Below are 23957 nucleotides of genomic sequence, written 5' to 3'. Positions count from 1 at the left end.
CTTGGGGCCCTCACAGCAGATCACCAGGATCAAACACTCTTTGATTGGCTCTTTGACTCATTGATTTATGGGTACTGAAAGGCAACAGGAGTTCCACGGTTACACATAGAGACGTTTTACACGGTAGTGTGTGACTTGCAACTTTTAACTTAACGATGACTCAAGTGAGAAGGTGAACTAGTAAAATCATAAAAAAATCCTGTAACTATAAACTAAAACTGAGTAGTCGTTAACAAATTCTACCTAGAATCAGGTCAGTTTGAGCTCTTTGTCAAGTTCTTTGGTTAAAGTATGAAACCTGTTTCCTTGAACTTTGACATCAGAATGCAATCTGTCTTTGTCAGTAGTGGCAGGTTGTACTCTACATGTGAAAGGAAATTTGTCAAAATTGACAAGCTGTTAACTCCAGCTTTCCCGTTCTGTCTCACCAGTGCTTCTCTGGTCTCCTCTTTTTCTCAGAGTCTGGCTGTCCAGACGAGTCCAGCCTTGTAAAGGAGAGATGTACTGTGGATAACTGGTGCGGAGCCCTGAGATGATTACAGTGCACAAAGGTATGGAAAAGGCTCGTACGACTTTTTACAAGGCCTTCGGGCTTCAAGGGCAATCTTCTATGTGAGAGGCTTATCACCTCTGCTCTGGCTCTCAGCTGGTATGAGCACCTTCAGAAGGCAACACCATGATTGTGAACAATTAGTCCACTCCACTAGATCATCCAGCATCCAGACCCATCCATCAGTTGGATTCACATGCAGAAGCCTGTATGTCTCTTAGGCTGTCATTGATTTACGAACAATATAAACAGGATACCTTTCTGTAACCTTCTGCTGATGTCATTCATTATTTTGAACTGTTGAAAGAAAACCGGCTCCTATGTCAAGTATGTATATCATCATAAAATGATCTAAGCTGAGATAAATGTTGATTTGTTTATACACTGGACAAGATTCATGCACCTTGATAAGTTGCAGGTGCCTTTTGCTCTGCAGTTACTCTCGAATGTGTAAGTGTAAATCAAAAATGATAGCAAAATTGCACACAGCTAAAAAAAAACAACAAACATGATACATAAGCATTGTGTAGGTTTGCAATGAACACACCATTCTCGTTTTATAACAGATTTTTTTTTACATGTTGGATTTTTGTCACCCTAAGGAACTTTAGGTTCAGTCCAACTCTATATCAGACATTTTTAAATTGCACACACACACACACACACACACACACACACACACACACACACACACACACACACACACACACACACACACGGCTAAGCTAAGACCTCCTACCTTTCTAGCAGTAGCCAATCGTGTCGATTATTAGGCAAGAGTAGATAAACTGTGGTTCATTCTCTCCCCCGTGTGGAAAAGCCAAGCACAAAGTTAACCACTGTTTGCCGTCTCCCCAGTCAGGTAGTCCATTTGAGATGATCCATTTTTGTAAATGTACTCTTTTTTTTTCCAAACACACAACCACATTCCAATTAGAACGTGTGTCTATAGTTAAAGAACTTTTTCTTAAGGCGAACTGTATTGATAAAATGTGTTTTCGAAATCAGACAAGAGATCTGCGACTCAAAAAACTGTCTAAATGGGCTCAATAGGGTGGATGGGAAGAACTCAACTCACTTATATTGACAGAAATGTGTTGTTGGAACAAACAGTAGGTTGTGACTCAAATTCAACCAGAGACATGTCTGCACTACCCTGTTTCCATTGCGCACCCTTGGATATGACGGGTGCGCTTCACACACAGAGAGCATCAACATCAAAGGTTGTTGTTTATATCCAGCAAACGATAGAAACATGACGTAGCTACTTATAATAAAGGTTTGGGGTTGGCATAATTAATTTCTCATTTGATATATGAAAACATCAGGTTTGGAACTTGTCTAAAGTGAAGATGCACTCACAGTAAAACGACAGATGTGTGACCTGAACAAATGATCCACATGATTTCGGAGCAGTCCGATTGGGTGAGAATGCCCCTCTCGGTCACAGGGCCAAATTAGTTTTTTTCCCGCCTCCCGAAGGTGTCTCATTCACTTTTCAGATGGACACTGCCCCTCCTCTCTGACACTGACGAAATAACAGTGTGTGTTAGGCAAAATTGTAATTGTTGCTTGCCAGCATTTAACGCTTTCTGTCGCTTCGTTCAGAACTCAGAGTGGGACTCTGCAACTCTGGAGCATCAGGGAGAAAAGAAAAGCGCACCGGGGAGACAAGTGCTGTTGCGCCGATTTGGAGTGGACATATTTGGGCACTTTTTACGCACCCATGTTACGCACTGGGACTAACTGGATTTAAGGACAGTATATCGATATTTGTTTATTTTATGGAATAAAACAACTTTAAACGTAAGTTTTTCTTCTGTTGAATGAAATATGAATACTGCTCGCAATTAATGCATTGCTGGCTTAGCCTACTGTTTTCTTGATACTTAACATTTTATTATGATATGGAGCAAATGTTTGACAAATAAAACAAATAAATATATTTCAGTTAACTTCTCAGTCTACAAATTGTTTGACATGACGCCCTCAGTGATGCCGCGTTGTCCTTAGATAACCTACACTGGTGTGTCCCGCCGCTGAGTGAGGCAAGTGAAGTGCCAAAGTCAGCCCTGCGGATTGAAGTTTCATAGTTAACTTCATTTCATTTACAATTTTAAAATAAAAATAATTAATACCATGCTATTCCTATTTCTGCTGAACAAGCAGCAGGTGTTTCTGTGAAAAGAAAGAAAAAAAATCAAAGAAACGGCACCAAAACAGAAGTAAATAGATAGATAGATAGATAGATAGATAGATAGAGATACTTTATATATCCCGAAGGAAATTAAGGTCAAAGTTTCAATCAGCTCCTTACTGGATGGCAGTATCAGTATTTCAGCTCCCAGGAGCAGATCTTGTTGTTTCATAGCGGGGAGCATCTCCGAGCTGCACATAGAGGACCACTGTTCCAAAAAAAAACTATTCTACCCCCGTTTGACCTTTAAGTGCTGATGTTTCTTTGAATTACTTTTTTTTCTATTTTCTAGAAAACCTTCTGCGTCTGTAATTCACGCACATCGTTCAACTTTTTTTTTTTTTTTTTTTACATAAATCGTTAAAACCTCGACCTATTTCTTTTATTGTTTCCCCAAAGTCTCAATTAATTTAGTGTCCATTAGGGTGGGTCCGTTTACGTAATCATAGACGATACCCGCCCTGAAATATTTTAGATGATGGTCTTTGCCAGTTGTCATTGTATAGTGTGAGTGTCTCGTTTTTATAGAGTATAACAGTTTGCAGCTCCCACTGCGACCCGCCACTTGTGTGGGGTGGAAATATAAGGACAGGTGGTCCACTGCTCCTGTCCTGCTCCCAAAGCCCTGCAGTTCGACCCCACGGAAGCTTTACCGTTGCCTAATTCTAAGGAACAAATAAAAGTATTCTGCTAGCGTGATGTGTCAGATAAATGTGATGTGCCTTGTTTCTATGGGCTTTTTAAAGCGTCAAATGCATTATGAAAGTTTATTTATATTGGTGGAAGTTTAGATCATGTAGGGTGAGTATTCATTTGTTAAAAAAAAATTTTTAGGCTCCACTAATGTCTGGACATTTCATATTTCTTTAATTTTTATGTAAGGAATATACTGTACATGTTCACCAATTCTTCTGAAGCCCAGGACAAAAAATATCTTAAGCAGACATTTCTATTATAACTCACCAAACACATGTCTCATATGGAACATGTTGATGCACTAAAACAAACTAAAAGAACTAAAACCTAAAGACCTTGTATAAGTTGTTTCCTAATGCATATTTGTTTATTTTTTTTTTTTCAACAGATGATACCATATATAAAGTATATCCTGGGGTTATATTGTCTCTGTGAAGCTGCAACTGCAACAGGTATGTTTTGAATAAGTAAATGCTTCTCCTCCCTCCCTCCCTCTCATCCTCTCTCCTTATTCCCAAATCTCCCCCCACCTCTTTTATTTCTTTATCTTCCTCCGTCCCTCCCTTCCGCTTACTCCTTCTCTTCCTCGGTCCACCTCCGTGAGTTTCACTAAACGTAAAGTCATTTGACATGGTCACATTTAGCTGGCGTCTATACTCTTTAGCTTATCTGCAGAAAACTGACTGATGTGTCAGCGGTACCTCACAGCATTAAAGTTTCACTCTGTTCTTAAAGTAGCAGGTCGTGATAAGCCCCCTTCAGTCTTCTTGTAAAACCTGCAAGACTTTACTCAATGGTGAAGGTGACAGTGATGGGCAATGTGGTTTACATCTTGGGTCCCCCTGGCCCCCCCCTGGCTTTCCTGGCTCCCTATGGATGGACACCTTCAATTACACTCGGCTCCCAGTCTGGAAATAACAGCTGGTTTCACCCCTTATCCTAATAAGGCCCTATGTAAAGCACACACACACACACACACACACACACACACACACACACACACACACACACACACACACACACACACACACACACACACACACACACACACACACACACATGCCTCGGGGGCTGTCCCACCACTGTTTCCACAGCATTCCCCACATTGTTCCTTGTGACCCCCTACCAACCCCAGACTGTGAAAACAAATCTCCCTCATGGGAATATCTATCTACAGTATATTCAAGATGTGGGATTACATGAAATATCCTTAACCCAGAGCGGCAATGTAGGTGTGCAACATGAGCAGCAAGTGTTCAGCTGAGAATAGAGTAGGAGGTCATGAAAAGGGAGATACATAATATTGTCCAGTGTGCAGCACACTGATGACATATTTCACTTTTCACTCTTCATCTTTTTATGTGGGTTTACCTGTCAGCATCATGTAGGCCTATCGGAGGGATTATTTGAGAAGGAGAACTAACATGCACAGAACTCAGCAGTGGCCTAACATAAAGTAATGCAGCCATGACTCCACTGTTTAACCAATTATCTCTAACTGCATACAAACATGCTGTACATACACTGCAGTCAGTGTTGAATGTGTTCCCACACCCAACATTTTAAGGATGAGGTTTGACTTTCCAAGAACCATTTTCAAGCCTTGATGCATGTTTTCTTTTATTAGGCTGGGTTTAGTTGTCACACCCCATCAATGTAAATGATTTGGGCAGTTTATAGTGTCTATGGTTAGAATGAGAGTAAACAGTAGAGACATGTATTTGTAGGGAAGAAAAAAAAAAAAGAAAACAAAGAGTGGCAAAAAAAAGAAACAATACAGTATTAAATACATTTATATGATTTGAAAATGCGTTGCTTTTTGCCTTTCAGCCTCCAACACATTATCGATCATTAGACCAGTCACTGGGTCCCTCTCAGGGAAGGTAAATCTTCCCTGCTTCTTCTCCACCATCCCAACCTCAGCACCAGTGATCAGTCCCAATGGAACCGCTATTTATAGCAGAGATTACTTACGAATCAAATGGACCAAAATAGAAGGAGAAGTGGTATCCACAGTGCTGGTGGCACAAAATGGAGTCATCAAAATAGGCTCCAGCTACAGGAACCGTGTATCAGTGCCCAGTCACCCTGAGGATGTGGGTGACGCCTCATTGACAATGGTCAAGCTGCGTGCCAGTGATGCGGGCACTTATCGGTGTGAGGTCATGTATGGAATTGAGGACACCCAGGATACAGTAAACCTTGATGTCAATGGTAAGATATTCATGATATCCTTCCCACATCATACAAAAGATTCTAAAATTGTTTCCCCAAGTTACTCTCTCACTGTAGAGGGGGGGTTGCTGCAAGGGTTTAATAATAGTGAAATGCAATGCAAGTGGTGATAGAAATGTAAACGATATGAGAAAACTATGGACGCCCTTCTACAGTATTTACTTTGATAGCAGCAGCTACCCAGTAGTTACACAGAGTAACCACAGTTTGCAGTTCTTTTTTTAGAGGCGATGCCCTCTTAAAAAAGATGAGACTTTGGGTCCCTGTCCATTCAAATACTGCAATGTTTTAATTCCATTGTTCAGCCATCAATCTAATACACCATTAGAGCCCAAATATAGATGGTATTCATTATTCATCATGTTGGCAGAACAAAAGCTATGTCATTACCTCATCCATCCCTGTATTCTTGGGTGCCACCTTGTCAGTAGAGATTTTTGTCTTGGTGGGGCACTCAGTGGGTGTTACCATGCATTTACTGAGTAATAACAGTATTCCCCAATACCCCTCCTCAAATTTACACATGTTTAAATTATGTATATGATGATCCAACAACAATAGTGCTGCATTCTCCTTGGGGGGGTTCCTTACCTAGTGTTATTATGTGCACTCTATGTGTCACTCGAGAAGTATTCTGGTAGATATAACTCATGTTTTGGGGATGTAGAAAACATGGGTGGGGTGGGGGGATACTGGGATAGTTTTGGTTTTCACTGGTTTACAATCTGCACAACCTCTCCTCCAACTATCTGCAATGTTAATTAGGTCTATCAATCATATCTTCTGCGTCTGTTTACTGTCCACAAATATGGGGATTTCAGGGCCATGGCATCAGCTACAGTTATCTTGTATCTTTGTGGTGAACTTTAGAGTACGTTGCTTATCCTCTTGGTGTATTGCAAAGTTCCTTCTTTCCAAAGAAGCTGAGAGACTCGATTATTTCACCCATGGTGTGTGCTTTATATGACATTTGACATAATTTATAGCACTAAAATTATGCTGATGAACTCCAGATCACTATGTTCATGTTTCTATACAAAACCTCATGGCGTTTTATCTTCGGGTTATCATGTTCTTCGTCTATTTGTTTGCAGGTGTTGTGTTTCACTACCGGGCAAGCACGAGCAGGTACACTTTGGACTACCAGAAGGCTGTCCAAGCTTGCCAAAACATTGGAGCAACCATTGCTACATATGACCAACTGAAATCAGCCTATGAAGATGGCTTCGATCAATGTGATGCCGGCTGGATTGCTGACCAGACAGTGAGGTTAGCTGCAGTTTAATACTCTGCAATAAAGTAATTTCTTTTAAACAACACTGTCATTCAATAATGTACTTTGATTGTATTTGGAGGTAATGTAAAATTGAATGAAATATGATGTGACCTATGTGTTATAATTAGTTTTTCTGTCTGTACAGATACCCAATTACAAAGCCAAGGAAGGGCTGCTTTGGCAACCTACAGACTAAACCTGGTGTTAGGTCATATGGGACCAGGAAACCCACGGACACCTATGATGTATACTGTTACGTAGACAAACTTGATGGTGAGTCAAGCCACAAAATTAGGATTTTGTAGTTCCCAGCAATGAGGTGTCGTTTAGAGGCATTAGCACACCCTCTGAATTAAATTAAAACCTCCAAATGAGCACATTGCCAAAGCAAATTATTTTTACAACTTATAAGACCACTGTGGAAATAAACTTGATCGTATTTCTTAAATACTGCATTCGTGAGAAGGTGTGATCTTATCTTATCTCTAATCCTATATATTTTGTTGGCGGAAAACAATTTCACATGTTGTAGAAAGGGGCTTAGGGTTCGAGAGAAGCTTCTAATAATTTGATTCTTCACCATAATGGTTTTTGGAAAGTCGGCAACCAAAATGTGATAATGGGGGTTTAAAATGTCTTTGGCACTGCTTATGGGAAGTCCTCACTTCTCAGCCAACAGTCTTTGTCTGTCGGTTCATTATTCAGCCTGTTACTGCTGATGGACTTGACTCCACTCAGAGCGTTTTATGAGCGTTAACATCTGTCTTGCTCTTTTTATCAGGGATTTGTGCAGCCCTGCTACAGAATATCATATCATTTTTTTTTTTATTATTTTGTCACAATTTGCAAATCATTTAGTTGTGTATGAAGCTATCAGTCAGTTTTGTGATATGTGTATTATTAGTGTTATGATCAGATATATACAATGGTGTCAGCCAGGGAACGAACATACGTCTTCCAATTAGCGCTACAACCCTTCCAAGAAACTATACATGCATCTTTGACCTCGCTGTATTCATGACAACTAGGTGTGTTCTCATTCATTACACACACATACATCAAAACACTCTACCTAAGAGTTACAGTAATTACTTTGTTTAATTGATTAGTGATGTAAAGTTGCCAGAATACATCTTTTGTCTGGCATGTTGCCTTCATTAGATAGTTTGAAGTAGAGAGTTACCTAAAACATGGCTGAGAGGGGGAGGGGGGGACACACCACAATGGCCTGGGTATTCATTAGTAAATTAATGTTAATTAATACCAGGTAATTTTTCTGCCCTTTTTATATGTTCTTGGAAAACAGACATGTTTGGCTGATGCGGTTTGGTGGGCTTTGAAGTTGAATGGCAATATATTTTAAAGGGCAGACAATGTCCAATAAAATTACCATATAAATAGTGAAGTTTGGTTGTTGTAAGTAACTGTTTGTAGAGTATTGCATGTCTCTCATCTGATCTGAAGAGGGAAGACATCTGCAGACATCTGGGTGGAAAGCATCTCCTAATCTCAATGCCATTGTAAATCAATGGGATAAAATGATCATGGGATATTTGAAATGTTACACCCAAGCCTAACTAAAAAAAAACATGTAGTCAGTCAGTCATCTTCTCCTCTAATTTTGTTTGTTTTCCATCAAGATCCCACCCTTCTGTAGTCTTTAATTTATATTACCCTGCAGGCAGAGACAAATGTTTATAATTGCCATAGTGCAGTGACCTTTCTGAAGATATAAACCCTTACAAGAACAACATGTAGGAAGGAAACATAGAAGGTGTTATCTTGTTCACTCACTCTCTCTTTTTATTTTTTTAATTACTTTTATTTTGCTATCTTTCATTCAGGTGAAGTGTACTATGCTCCTGTGACCCATAAAATGACTTTTGAGGAGGCCAGTACAGAGTGTAAGAAGAGGAACGCTCTCCTGGCAACCCCTGGCCAGCTTCATGCTGCCTGGCGACATGGTCTGGACAGATGTGACTATGGCTGGCTCTCCGATGGCAGTGCACGACACCCTGTTGCAGAACCCAGAGTGCAATGCGGGGGAGGTCTGCTCGGCGTCAGGACCATGTACCGCTACAGAAACCAGACCGGCTTCCCGGAACCAACTATGAAACTCGGAGCTTACTGTTTCAAAGGTAAACTCACTCACAAGGTCTAGTATATTATGTCATGAAATAAAGTGTTACCTACACATGGTGGGTTGTATATGTTTATATTTTGGTTTAGACAGTGACAGACAATGAGTTAAGCGACAGACCATTCCCTGTCAAAAACGAGAGAGGCTATGATCTCATCTCCTCTTTGCCTCTGCTCCCCCACCCTTTGATTTTCTGCTTCTTTGCACTGCTGTACACACATCCACGTCCCACATCTGAACCAAACCAACACTTTGAAATGTTTACAACCTGTCTCATCTTTTGTCCATTGTTCTGGAGGAATGTTTTTCTTATGAGCATTGCATGTTACATGTCAGAGTAGTCTTACAGATTGCAGTTTCGAGTTGACCTCACTGTCTCACATTTTAGTTTCCCGGCAACAATAATTAGCCAAGAGGAGAGTGAAATCATAGTGGTGGCCTCTATTTACTTTAGAAAGCATTGGTAAAGGCAGTTCTTCTTCTAATGGGGGGATTAACTCAAGAGTTTGTGAACAGTCAGTATCTGTCTTATCTGTCTGTCTGTTTTTTATCTTTATTACTTCCAGCTGGGCTAATCAAGGCTCCTTAAGCTTCATCCTTATACAACCTAACTGGCGATGAGAAACAAACTAAAACAGTTGATGCTGCTGTTCAAAATATCCAAATGTTTTATATTAGATAATATCATATTTATTAATTGTTATTCCACTCATAACAAAGTCAAAATAAAGCTGGTTGTGGAAATTCATCAACTGAGCATTCTGTTAATGTTATTCACTTTCTGTGGACTTGCTTGTAGGATCCATTTAGATATGCATGGTAACGACTCCTTCGTGCAAACCATGGTGATTACTAAACATAGGAAGACACTTCATGGTTCACTGGAAGTTAGCAGAACTATGCTAATCCCTCCTCAAAATAAGAGTGTTCTTAACTAATCGCTATCCCCAGGGTAAAACCAAATGGCAGATGATAGTTGCCATTTAGAGAAACAGCAAAAGTAACTAACACCTCACCTGTCAGCCTTTTTAGTCTTGCTATCTTACTCCCTTTTTCGCCTTTCTCATCTTGTTTCCGCTGTCAGAGTTTGCCCTCCGTCATTCTCACTTGTACTTATCAGAGCAGACGTTTGGATAATGGACAAAGCTACTGCTGGACTTCTATATTCAGTCATCCTCGGTGACCCCTGACCTGGCCTTTCCAACTTTACAAATGAGAGGTTGAACAGATAAGCTGTCCCCTGCCTGGCCATTTACTGCGCCTGAGCTGTGCTAGCTCTCGCGGTGATAAGTCCCCATGGAGTTCAGAGGGCACACAAACAGGCCACCCTCACCTCCTGCTCTGTGTATTCCATGTCAGCTCTCTCAGTCCTGTTGTATTTACGGCCCCGTCTAAGTGCTTTTCAAGTACCCTTGTTTGGTTGGACTCACTCCATCGTATCCTGCTTTTCCACTCTCAGTAATATTTCAGAAAACTATGTAAACCTATGTCAGTCAGACTACACAGAAAGACAGGGAGAATAGAGGGTTGGTGCAGAGGGAAAAGTGCGATAATTGGTCTCTGATTGGTCTCTGCATTGGCCCAGAGAAAACAAGGCCTCAGTAACAGCATCAGTGAGATAATGCACTCTCTGAGAGCAGGCACTATTTTCCTGTTAGGGAAAAAGTGTGTCTCACACCTTACATCAGAGATAGTTTCATGAAGAAAGAGGGCTAGTACGTAATGGTCAACAGCTGGCTTTACACAATCTGTCTGCACCAGCGAGGAAAGCTTTCTAAGTTTCTCTCTATGGGTGTGAGAAAATGAGAGAGCATGTGAGGACAGAGAGGAAGGAGCAAACATAAAGAAGTAAATTAAGGGATTAACTCATTAATAAAACCCTAAGAACAAGTAGACAAGTTAATTAGTGAGCATAACTGAGAGATGAAACACATTCACGTGCTGCTGTTCAATGACAGGACAAAACACAAGTAAACACTCAAATTGTTGGAGGAGAGACAGTGCACAATGTACAAGAGAGGACAAAAATAGTCAGGGTCAACTCGGACCAAACCACAACACTAGATTCCTTCCTGTTTAATTTCTCAGTTACAGTAATGTGTATCTTTTCAGGCAGATCTGGACATGTTCAGAGAAACATTCAGAGTACACTTAGTTTTTCACAGAAAATAGAACACTTTGAAAATGACCTCACCGGCCTTACTGATACCTTAAGATAATTGAGATTAATTGCCAACAATTCTAGTGCAGATAAAAACTTTGTTCCATAACAAAGCATTGATTCCACTGTTTCTTTGAGAACATTGTGCGAATTAATGTTAATGCAGGTTATAAACAACATTAGGAGTTAAGAGAGGAAGTCCTTTGCACATGTTTCTAGGAAACTTACCTCTGGATACTTCAATGTTAAGTGGCAGCTGTGGCATATTGTTCTTTGACTGCTATTTGACTCGTAAGGCTTGTCTCACAAACTGCCTGATTTACATTCTAAAAAGATTTAAAACAATTAGTATATAATAATTGTATCTGTTTTACACATCACGCATGTGTAACATTTGATCAAAGTGAGATGAGGCGATTGTGTTAATCTTGGCATCTTTCCACACCTCGGCATGTTGTCGGTATTCTTAAAGTGTTCTAAACAATTCTGCTTTATATTTGAAGGAATTATATTCTTTCAGATTATTGTAATCATTTTAGATTTTTTAATTTATGTGCTTATGTGTGTTTCTTAGGAAGGACTAAGTTGATCAACCAGACTTCCTTTGTGGATATGTCTGTGGTAGGAACCACCACCATCAGCTCCCCCACCTCCATCCCTTTACTGGAGAGTAGCACCATGACGCTAAGCCCAACATCTGAAACTGTATCAGAGGCAGACAAGTCTCCAGATTCTGCAGTTCCTACAAAACCTCCATTTATGTTCTCTACCAGTATGACTCCACCTCGCTCCACTCCAGCAGGCCAAGAAGAAGAGTTAATCACCACAGTTGGACCCACCATCAAAGAGGAACATGAAGATGTTGATGATGTAACGGCCGCACCAGACGTTAATGTTGATGACTTTGTAAGTGAAAATGTAACCTATGTGGAATCCGCTCCCCACCGCGGTGACACATTTTCAGAACCCCAACACACAACAGAGAGCACTGATACCACAGAGTCAGTGGTTAAACTCTTTGAGGAGCCTGACGATCAGTCGGTAATTGAGATCAGCACAATCCAACCTGATGTCCCCATACCAGGCGCCTCTGTCAGCACAGAGCCCATGTTTGCAGAGGGGAAGACAGAGGAAACAATTGTGGATTCTGGGATCACCACAGCCATGACCTCCGACCTCACCGACACTCCAACAGATTCAACTGAACTGACCAGCGACGAAGTGTTCAGCCCCTCAGAATCACCCTTAACCACTGGGCTTTATTCAACAACACCATTCCCAGACTATGTTGATGAGCTTGAGACTGATATTTATGTAAAGGGAGTGCCACCTTCTCAGCCACCCCAAGATGACTTCTCATCCAGCCCATCCGACAGCACTAGTATCATTGATGGAACAACAATCCCCACAACCGTTCCCACTGACACCACCTTTATGTGTAACACCCAACCTGGCAGTGAGGTCACCACCACAGGACAGCCAGAGACTACCAGCACTGCGGCACAAACCACACCTCAAACCCAGGATGTAGAGACACTGGCTGTCGTCTACAAGGAAGAGAGCACATCTGCAGCCGTGATAGCCATCACCTCTCCCATAGATGTTGGAACCTCAGCTGAAGATGTGACATCGCCAACAAGTGTACATGTCTTTGATGAGTCCACCACTCAGGTGCCAGAGCACAGCAGTGACTCCTTGACAGAGGACAACACAGCAACAGCGATGGGCGCCGAGTTCTTTACATCCGCTCACGTGGCTTCAGCTGTGGCTGACACAACCACCACTCCAGGTACAGTGGTCGCTGGTGAACAGTCCGTCCAAGTGACCACTGCCATGCAGAACGTATCAGGTAAGACATACCAACAATTCATTTAATCTTTCAAAGTTTCATTTGGCAACTTTGAATTCAGGGCAAATGGTTCTAATTTAAAGGGGAACTATGCAGTTTTGTTTAGCTTAATTTACCTTAAAGGGATATTTCACCATTGGAAAGATGAATATATCTTTAAATTGGGTCACTTATGTAGTAGAAATGTGAAAGAAATTTCACAGAGAAATTGGTGGCTTCTAGGCCGAGAAAAGCCAGAAAATGTTTTTGGCTCATGTGGATGAAAGACACCAAATCCCAGAATGCACTTGCTTCACTGCTTTAGAGTCCACTCCCAAGCCACGCCTACCGTTTACAGACAGACAATGAGACGTTCAACTCAAGTGTGTTTTATTGTCATTTCAACCATATACACGAAACAACATTTCACCGTGGCTCAAGTGGTGTAACACATTTAAAATATATAAAAATGACATTATATAAAAACGACATACGAAACAGGCTACATTTAGTACACACACATTATAGGCTCCGTAAAGTTCAGCTAACGCATACTAGCATTAGCGCTTGGTGGGCTGTAAACACCGAGTATAAACACCGTAAATTTGCGTGGAATGTAGAATGGTCGGCATTTAACAGTCACAAACTCCACCAGCAGTTAGCAGTTAGTTGGATACAAGCAACCCATTTCTGCACAAGTCCATGTTAACACAGCCCACCTCCACTAGTCTTACCCAGCGACAGAGCAGCAGACCTGGTAGCTAGATAGTCCGGTACACTGTTGTTCAGCCATGTTTCCACAACAACAAAAACACAGCAGTCTCTGAACTCCCGTTGGGAGTTTCATTGAAGTTAGATGTAGTCCAGTTTGTTGTCTAATGAGCGGACACTTGCAAGCAGAATTGATGGAACAGGTGGCCGGCTAGCGTTAGCTTTCCACTCCTGCACACCGCTGTCGAGGTCCCTTTCCTCGGGCGACACCGCAGGCTGAGGTGCTGGTCCATAGCAGGCGAAGCTCGCGTAGTGTGTCGAGTATTCCGTCTGTAATAAAGTGTCCTGCATATTCTCCGATATGTGTGGTAGTTTGAATGCACATAATTGTTGTAAAAGTTTTCTGCTAAAAAGACGGAGCTCCCTGTTAGCGAAGCTTCAAGATGGCTGACACTCATTTTACTTCGGTAACCTTCGGGTAAAGACGACAGTCCAACCCCCTATGGGCGTGTTGAAAACATGCGGAAGTAGCTCCTACTGCTGGCTGTAGTCTATTACCTCTGGGCACAAAATCTTCCGATGACGCAAAAATTGTCGTTTTCCTTCATCGGAAGATTTTTTTCCAGACCCACAAAACAGAGATCTCTCGTCTCAGGGGGACATGATGGAGGGAAGCACGGTCATTCGAAAATACTACCGTGTTTCTACTGATAAAAAGCTTAATGCTAAATCGGTGAAGTACCCCTTTGACTGAACAGCTTCGGAGTCATTGGAATGGTTATATGACTTTATTCAGGTTGAAAGGTGGTCGTCTCGCTCCCCCTAGCGCCTTTGAGCGGAAAAACTACCCTTGCAGAACTGCATAGCGTCCCTTTAAGTGTAGTTCAGATTTTTGGTTGTGCAAATAGGACATTACTTGATCTTTATTTACCACAACAATGAAATGGTAAACAACTGGAGGAGGGCCTGATTGAACGAAAACAATCTTCTTGGAGATAGTTATAGCTTTCCACATTAAAGCATTGTTTTAGGCTGGCCTGTAATTTACTCAAGTTCAATGAGCTCTGCAATTTGGTCTATCCTCAAATAGTGTGTGTCCATTATACTGGAGGGTGATACAAATTTGTTGTATTTGTTGCTCTGTTTTGTTTTTTCTATTTGTTACAAGTTGATGCACTGATTTGTTGAGACGTTGATATTTCTCATGAATAGCCTTTTTGCACTCTTTATCATTATGCTGCATTGTACAATAGCTGGGAGTTTGAGGAAGCTGTGCTGTCCAGGGTGCTGAAATAGAGAGAAAGTTTGATTTTGACTGCAAGTGAAATGTATTCTGGTTGGAGTAAACTGATGTAATGTGAACATATCAAAGACAATGTCTTGGGCCTCTGCTGTTGAGCAATTGGATTTTTGTTATTTAACCCAACCAGCTTAAAACAAGTACTGCTCTTGTTCTTTTTTCCTACCGGACTTTACTATTATTCCTAGATAATTTAGACTGTTAAATAACAATGTTTAGTTAAGGTGCAGGGACTTGCTCTCTAAATTACTATAATATTTAGTGGTAATTGTAATCTACTGTAATACACAAGCAGTTACTCTACAGTGTACTGGTACTCATTTTTGCATGGTGAGTCAACTCCTTGCATGCAAGTTCTTCTACAATTAACCAAGTTGAAGTGTTTTGTTTTCCGGTTCCCTCAGGCTCATGTTTGTGTGTGTTCTCAGTGTGGACTACTGCTGAAAGACTGCTTAGCCTCAGGACCTTCTCAGTCAGTCCAGCTGAGCAGTTGTCCTTATAATTATTGTCACATAGACAAGCGAGAGAAGATGGGAAAGAGAGAGGGAGAGGCGAGAGATAGCAGTAGAGAGAGAGAGTGGGATCAGAATCATATCATCGGTGGTGGAATGTAACTAAGTACATTTACTCAAGTACTGTACTTAAGTAGAAATTTGAGGTACTTACACTTTACTTGAGCGTTTCCTTTTCATTCCACTTTCTACTTCCTCTCCACTACATTTCAGAGAGAAATATTGTACTTTTTACTCCACTACATTAATCTGACAGCTTTAGTTACTAGTTACTTTACACATTAAGATCTTTGCACACGAAACACGTTTATGAAATACAATGTTTCATTTCCACTTTCGAAAATGTGAGTTTTTTTCTGCATTGAGTACTTTTACTTTTAATACTTTAAGTACATTTTCCTGATGATACTTACACACTTTTACTTAAGTAATATTTTCAATGCAGGACTTTTAATTGTAACAGAGTATTTTTCCAGTGTGTTATTACTACAAGTACTTTTACTTGAGTAAAGGATCGGAATACTTCTTCCACCACTGCCTATCATGAATAAAATATAGTTTCAAAACTTAATATAAAACATAATTCACTAAGGTTGTTATGATTTATTATAATTAATTATTTAATTTAATTTAATTAATTATATAATCTGTATTTCTTCATATTTGTAGTGCTACAGGAATGACAAAATCTTACTATTTGAGTTATGTCAATTATGTTATTGTAGACATGACTTGAAGATATTTAGTTACAGCAAATTGAGAATTTTTAAATAAATATTTAGGCCATGACTTTCAGGTCAACAGCACATGATCTCACATGCAAATGCAGCTGCATCATTTTGTAATTTAATTTTCTCTCCAGCTGAGCTGCAAAAATTGCCATGGTGACTCATTCCTTGTCCCTGAGGAGCAGCTCATGTTAGAGCAGAGGGATCTGTTGAATTGGAAAGGACACAAGTGAACACATTGGTCATTTGGCAGTTTTTGGAATTTGGTCTGGATTCGTGGTATAGGTGCCTGGGAGAGCAGTAATCTGTACTTCAGGTTATACACACTCAGCAATGTGTATATGCAGTGTGGTCAGTTTAGTTGCCAAGAGTATACATTACATAATATTTTGTATGTTTGTGTTTGCACGTACAGTACTGTATATGAAAGAGATACAAAATCTGTCTGTGTGTCTTTGCGCATAGTGTGTATTTGTACTGCAAATCACCATGCATTTGCAGTATTTCTCTCCTTCTGTGTGCATGCACCGGCTTACTGACAGCCAGCCTGGCAACAACAGTGTTGTGTTGGCAGTCTACCTGAGTGAGCGTATATGCTTTTTTTCCACACACATTGGACACTACCTCAAGAGGTGATGTCATTGCTAACACAAAGCCTCCCCTCTGTATGAGGACAGCTGGACGCTGCCTGACCAAAGCGAGTGATTATAGCTACTTTTACTGCTATCATGTGATGTGACTCGAGGGCTCTTTTGCCCTCCCAGTTTGTGTGGGAAAAGCTTGTGGAAAATATTGTGGCAATGGGAGAAGTGTGTTGCCTGTTTGCTACACAAAATTGCTGCATGCTAACAAATTGCTGCATGCTAACAAATTGCTGCATGCTGCATGCTAACAAATTGCTGCATGCTGCATGCTAACACATTGCTGAATAATATCAATGAATGAACATTTAGTGTTGCCCAATATCTGTCAGTGTTATTGTCATTTGAACAGTGCCTGTGCATTTTTGATTAATTCAAGACACGTACATATCAAGTGTTTGTAAGATATATTATGAAATAAACTTTCAATCCACCAAGGCTTGCTAAGGCAGAGCCATGCTAGCAGTTCCTCCTGTTTCTAGTCTTTTTTGCTAAGCTAAGCTAATAATTAACCACTTGAAGCTGATTGCTAGCTGAGGTAGTTATTTGTCCTATGTTTGTGTCTAACCCCTATATGAAGACTAGGGTGGCCAATGCTACTGTGGGCTGCTTCGATTCGGTCATTCATGTTTAATGTGGCGTTGGTAACTTCAGCACAGCCAACTGACTAGAGGGAACGACCTGTGTGTGTGTGTGTGTGTGTGTGTGTGTGTGTGTGTGTGTGTGTGTGTGTTGGGTCAGGTGGGTCCATTGCCTTAATTTCCCAGGCCTGGCCTAGGTTTTAAACAGGTGTCTTTCTACAGAGCTGAGCTGGTGCAGGTGTTCTTGTTTGCAACCAATAATCTTTCTGAATCACCATTTGTGGGAAACAGAGAGAGAGAGAGAGAGAGAGACATAACATGACCAGGCCCAAACCGAAGTAAATTATAATGTTATTTGGCCCTAAATACAGAATACAAATAGGCAGATTACTTGATTACTGTTAAAAGTATCAGGTTAAGAAAAGTTCTGATGGTGTACAGACTTAGTGCACACAGCCTAGCTATAGAGACGGGTCGCTACACAAAGCGGGCTCCCAGAGGAGGACACACACACACGCACACACACACACACACACACACACACACACACACACACACACACACACACACACACACACACACATACATGTTAGGCCTTGAACACATTTAGACTTTTTATTATTATTACTTGAATAGCTTTGTCTCATATTCATTTGATTATTACCATTGGTATATTGTTATTATTGTTATTTTGGTTGTTGAGTTTGTATTTGTATAAATTTTGCGTGATGCTTTGGCAATATTGTTTTTGTGACATTCATGCCAATAAAGCTAATTGAATTGAATTGGATTGAATTGAGAGAGAGAGAGAGAGAGAGAGAGAGAGAGAGAGATCGTAAAGTAAAGTTTGTATACCAAAGGATTTCATGTTGTTGACTGTAAATAATCTTTTCCTCCTCTTTGCTTGTAAACTCTGGTAAACAATTCAGGCGCAATAGGACCAAACTCCAAAACCAAATTTTAGGATTAACTATTAACTGTTAATTTTGCCAGCTGCCCTATGCATATTATCGGATTTGTCGAAAACTTGATGCTATGGCTCACTGTCAAGGCTTTTCTTTATTAATTAAGAGCATGCAAAACAAAACTGGAATGTCTGTTCTTGTAGGGAGGATAGCCAAGTTAGTCAGAGGGATCAAGATGATTTCCAGAGATAAAGGGCTGTTGTTTGGGCCAGTTTTCATATGTGACATGGCCCTTTCTACAGACATGTCATGTGGACATTCAGTGGGCGTCATCAGGGTTTTTTCCTTACAGTAATTCTTTTTTTTTCATGGCCTCAAACCCTTTTCTTAGTTTCAAAGGTTATGAATGCCATCTATTAGTTCCCTAAATTGAGCTGTAATATAACACTCTAATCTAATATCTAATATCTTGATGTTTGGGTTTTGTGTAGTCGTGTAGGGCAACTATCTTTTGGAGTTGTACTATTTCCAGCCAGACATCTTTTTTTATTCATATAAATACATAAACCCATTTGAGGCAACATAGCGTAGGTGGAGGATGATAAAATTGGAACATTGCATGCTGAAAAGGGAATGATATTCTGCTTCTGTGTTAGACTTAAAATCAAGAGCAGACAGCTGCTGACATCTGAAATCACTTAGTCTTTGGAACTCTAATTAGATAATATGAAATGAGTGGACACAATAACATGAATAATTCTACAATATAATATTATCCAAATTAATAGTCCTACTATAAATATTACTTTTGTGAAGGTCATGATTTGTATTAAGCATTGGACACAGTTGTTTTGATTCAACTCTCCTACTACTATTTAAGCAGTAGATTGTGATGATGTTTTTTTGGGTTGTATTATACAGTATGGTGTTCATGTTTTAAATTTTAACATAAGAATGTGTTCTGAAATAGTTGCATATGATAGTGTATATGCCATAAATGTTGTTGGCATACTGATTTACTACGATTCATATTTTCTGTTTCAAATGTGGTAACCATTTTCAGTTAAGACAGGGCCGTTTTACCACTGTGTGATTTATCTTGTAAATAATATTAATAGTACCTTTAGTAAATCAACAGATCAAAACATTTTTTACGTACTTGGCAATGTCTATGTTCAACTGGCCTCTTGATAATATTTTATTTTTCACAGCAATTTAAAATATAAATCTTTGAATTATGGTTTGGATGAAGTTCAGACACAAATATGCTGGAGAGAGATTTATTTGCAGTGTTTTGCAATGTTTGTTTATTTCGAAATGTTTTTAGAAGAAGGATTTTGTGAGAATACTAAAAGAAATGTGAATGCTTTGTTACAGTGATAGCCATAGCTTTTTCATTCTAAATCACAATTTAACACATAGAAATTCAAGTTCAGCTTTTACTTGTAGTTTTCTCTTAATCCATTGACTCGTTAGCAGCTGCAGCATAAGTAGTTGATACACTTTGTTTCGCAAGTGTTTAGAAACAGAACCCCTCGATCAATTGATGCTTTTTTTTGGTTAGACCCTATCTGCCTGGTAAACGTCCATGTCTTTCTTTTCATTAAAAATATGTTGTCTCGAGCCGAGATAACCTTGGTGACATAGAGGTATTTTCATAGACTTGACAAAGCTGTGGTTACAGTCTAGAGCCACCAAAGTCATGTAGTGGTAATCCCCATGTCTAGTAAACTCAATTTAATGTGAATGTCTTTAATAGTCACCCCATAAAATTAATCTTTAAAGGAGCCTTTCCTTTGTCTCCTTTCTCAGTGATGTATTTGGTGTTTTTCCACTGACAATTAAAAGAGCACCTCTTAAGTGTGTTGTATGTGATAGTGTGACTATCTGTAATAGAATGTCATACCTACCACTTCTGGAACTAAAATGTAAAGTTGTTTTATTTTTTTATCCATTAACTACATTTCCAGTTGCTTTGCAATCAAATTGCCACAATCTGCCCTTATGTTCATTTATTTTCATTGCAGTTGACCAGGATCCACATCCACAAGATTCTGAGTCTCCTGCCATACCAGTTGTGCCTGACCATCCCACCCCCTCCATAGCAGATGGTGAGCCCATCCTGCAAAGTGGAGACCCAGACCTTTCCTCCCAAGCTGCGGTAACCATCACTCCAACTATTAGCTTTATAAATGGTAAACATGAGCTGACACTAGAGCCACAGACCCCAGAAGAAAAAGAAGCCAAAGGTACCCAGATTTTGACAAATGTGACAACTCTGGGAGCAAGTGATGAAATAACCACAGTGTTTGATGATAGTTGGACTGATCTGCCTGTTGATAGCTCCACTGAATCAACAACAGAACAGACAGCAATACTGACCTCTACAGAGATCCCAGATGTTGATGTTGATGAGAATGACCCTGACATAAACCCACTAGTTGAATCAACACCTCCTCACATACTCCCTGAAGCAGATGAGCTGACCACAAAAGGCTACACACAGAAAGACACAACCTCTGTTCCAGCCTCAACAGTAAAGGACACAGAATCGAAAAGGACACACAAAATTGAAGTTGCCACAGACGCCACAGAGGGGATGAGTGATGTAACAGCTACCTCTGCTGACTTTGTTCTTACAGTAACACCAGCTGAGCTACAGATCACCAAAGCAACTAAAGAGACCCAAACCATAAAGGCTCATGAGGAAACCACCTCTGTCATGACCACATCTGTACAAGAAGAGGCCAACGAGTTAGGGAGGACTCCCACGTATGTTAAAAGTGACTCAGGAGTGACTCAGACAGAGAAGGCTAAGGACCAACCATCTGTTACTTCTTCAACTGAACTTTACACAGCCAGCGATAAAGTTGACACCAAACAGGACACAAAGAGCACATTTGCCACTCCAGCTGCTGAAGACAGCACTCAGTCTATGTTACAGACAGTATACACTCCCTCCTCTGATGACGCTGATGGGAAAACACCAATATCAACAACTAGTGACTCACAGACCTCCACTCAAGATGAGAAGGGAGAGAAAGAGACCCAAAACCCAAAAGAATTTCCCTTCAGCACAATGGATCCTTCAGTATCTAGTAGTTCTGCCTCTCCTGAGCAGACAGCCAAGACTGCGATAACACCGGCCATAGATGTAGGCAGCACTGAATCATCAGCATCTGCAGCACCTATCCTGGCTAAAACTTCAGAGGCTACAGTCACAAGTCAGGGAGGGACTACAGCCAGCCAAATGCCTTCCGTCTCACCTAATGAGAAAGTTGCAACTGATGCAATGTCTATACAGGAGGTGGATTCAAGGGTTCAAACAGTACACTTATTTACAACCGGCCCACCATCAAATACTTCAGCAGGGACAACATCATCTTCAAGTTTAAGTGCTACAAATACAACGGATCAAGCTACGTGGGAGAGTGAAGTAACATCGCAAATAGTAGAAACAGCAGGCACAGATAAAACATCAATTTCTGCCACTGATGAGTTGGAAAAAACGTCAACACCCACCACTATGCACGAGGAGTGGAAACAAAATGAGACAACAACTCCTCCCTCTCATAAATCCACCAAAACCACTAGTTCCCCCTTATACAGTGCTATTGAAATTATTAAAACAACAATGGCCTCTTTCACAGGATATTTTAGTCAGTACTCAACACAAAGTGCATCACTCATGACGGAACTACCTGAGAAAACTGCCAGTGGTGACAAAGATGAGGATACTTCAATAGATCAAACTTCCTCACCTGTGGCTACTTCTCCAGTCAACAGCATCATCAAACCAGATGAGTCTTTTTCAACCGGAGCTTCAACAGTGGAAATCTCAAGTGTGACTGAGGACACAAAAAAGATACAAACTCTAACCGTGACCCAGGTTAGTGTCATTACGGAGACAGGTTCATTACATCCTAGCATTGCTGAACAAATTACAGATGACCAACCTTCTGGTACCACATCAACAGGAGCTAGTGATGCAGCTACCATGCTCATAACAGAAAAATCAGCTGTTGGAACAACACAATATGAAACAGCTCATGGTTCAACCACAGCAACTACTGTCTCATCATTGTTGATTACAGAGTCACCATCAGTAACAGCATCGCATGAAACTGAAACAAGTTATACTTCGAAAACAGCTGTCACTACAGCTTCATCATTATACAGTACTGAAAAACCAACATCAGTGTCACGTGAAACACAAGAGACTGTAACCACAAGTCAGACTGAGAAAGCATCAGTAACACCAGAGTCAAGTTCTACTTTCCCAACAACAGATGAAGAGAGCTTAAGTGAGCAGACTACTGAGATGTCCAGCAAAGATTCTCAAGGTCCTACAGGTTCATCGTTGTTTAGCACTGAGAAGTCAACAGCACTTCCAGTTGGGGAACAAGACAGTGCTCTCACAGCTCAGACAGATAAGTCCTCACTCTCTCCTGTTACTGATAAGTCAGAGCAAAGTTCAATTTTCACTCCAGCAGATGAAGAGGGCTCAGGTGACCAAACCCCTCCCATGTTCACTTCTACCTCTTCTGTCACAGGGACATCTTCTCTCTACAGTACTGATGCACCAACAGCAATGTCACCTAGAACAACAAAAAGTCTTGACACACATAAAACAAAACTGCCATCACTTACGAGAGAACCATCGGTTTCTCCAATCTCTGATGAGACACACACAGGCTCAATAACAATGTCTCCACGTTTGGCTTCAGTTACATCATCCATTGATCCAGGCATTGAGGATGATGTTACCAGCAGTGAACCTACAATGGTGGAGTCCAGTCCTTCATTCAGTGGATCAACCATGAGCCCTGAAACAGCATCCATGGACCTTCACACTACCAGTGAAAGATCTGGAGACAGCAGTGTTGATTTCACTGGAGAGTCATTACTTTTGGCAACCACTCTGTCCTCAATGTCTAGCACTGAGACTCCATTAGTGACAGCATCACATGAGACTGAAATAAGTGTTACTTCAAAGCCAGCTGATATTACAGCTTCATCACTCTACAGTACTGAGAAACCGACCTCAGTGTCAGCTGAAACACAAGAGTCTGTAACAAGTCAAACAGAGAAACTACCAGCTACAGCAGAGATAAGTTCTACTTTTCCAACAACAGATGAAGAGAGCTCGGGTGACCAAACCCAAGAAATGTTCACTCAGACCTCCTCTGTCACAGCTAAATCGTCTCTCTACAGCACTGAGGCATCAACAGCAACATCTCCTGTTACAGCATCAGCTGTTTCAGACACTGACACTAAAGTTATTAGTAGTGAAACTACAATGGTGGAGTCCATTCCTTCATCCAGTGAATCAACCATGAAAGCTGATACATCATCACTCCTCATTACCACAGATTCAAAGAGTTCTGAAGCAAACACTGACGAAATTCACTGAAGAGTCAATCATAACAACTACTGTCTCTTCATTGTTGAGTACAGAGTCACCATCAGTGACAGCAACTCATGAAACTGAAACCA

At 40.6% G+C, this 23957-nt stretch overlaps 2 protein-coding genes across 2 annotated transcripts; both read left to right on the top strand.

The window, feature by feature from the left end:
- Positions 1–155: 155 nt before the first annotated feature.
- Positions 156–20842, top strand: LOC144517553 (uncharacterized). Its single transcript, XM_078249636.1, has 9 exons — positions 156–164; positions 432–501; positions 5274–5657; positions 6773–6947; positions 7100–7227; positions 8799–9092; positions 11830–13104; positions 20489–20710; positions 20805–20842. Exons 1-9 carry the CDS (start codon positions 156–158, stop codon positions 20840–20842), a joined length of 2595 nt encoding a protein of 864 aa, XP_078105762.1.
- A 959-nt stretch (positions 20843–21801) lies between these two features.
- On the top strand, positions 21802–23951 carry LOC144518116 (uncharacterized). Its single transcript, XM_078250527.1, has one exon. The coding sequence runs from the start codon at positions 21988–21990 to the stop codon at positions 23872–23874; it is 1887 nt and encodes a 628-aa protein (XP_078106653.1). The 5' UTR covers positions 21802–21987; the 3' UTR covers positions 23875–23951.
- Positions 23952–23957: the final 6 nt, after the last annotated feature.

Source organism: Sander vitreus, chromosome 5 (genome assembly GCF_031162955.1).
Source record: "Sander vitreus isolate 19-12246 chromosome 5, sanVit1, whole genome shotgun sequence".
Lineage (NCBI taxonomy): Eukaryota > Metazoa > Chordata > Actinopteri > Perciformes > Percidae > Sander > Sander vitreus.
Note: the sequence above shows the minus strand (reverse complement) of the source record. Positions and strands in the feature narration are given on the sequence as shown.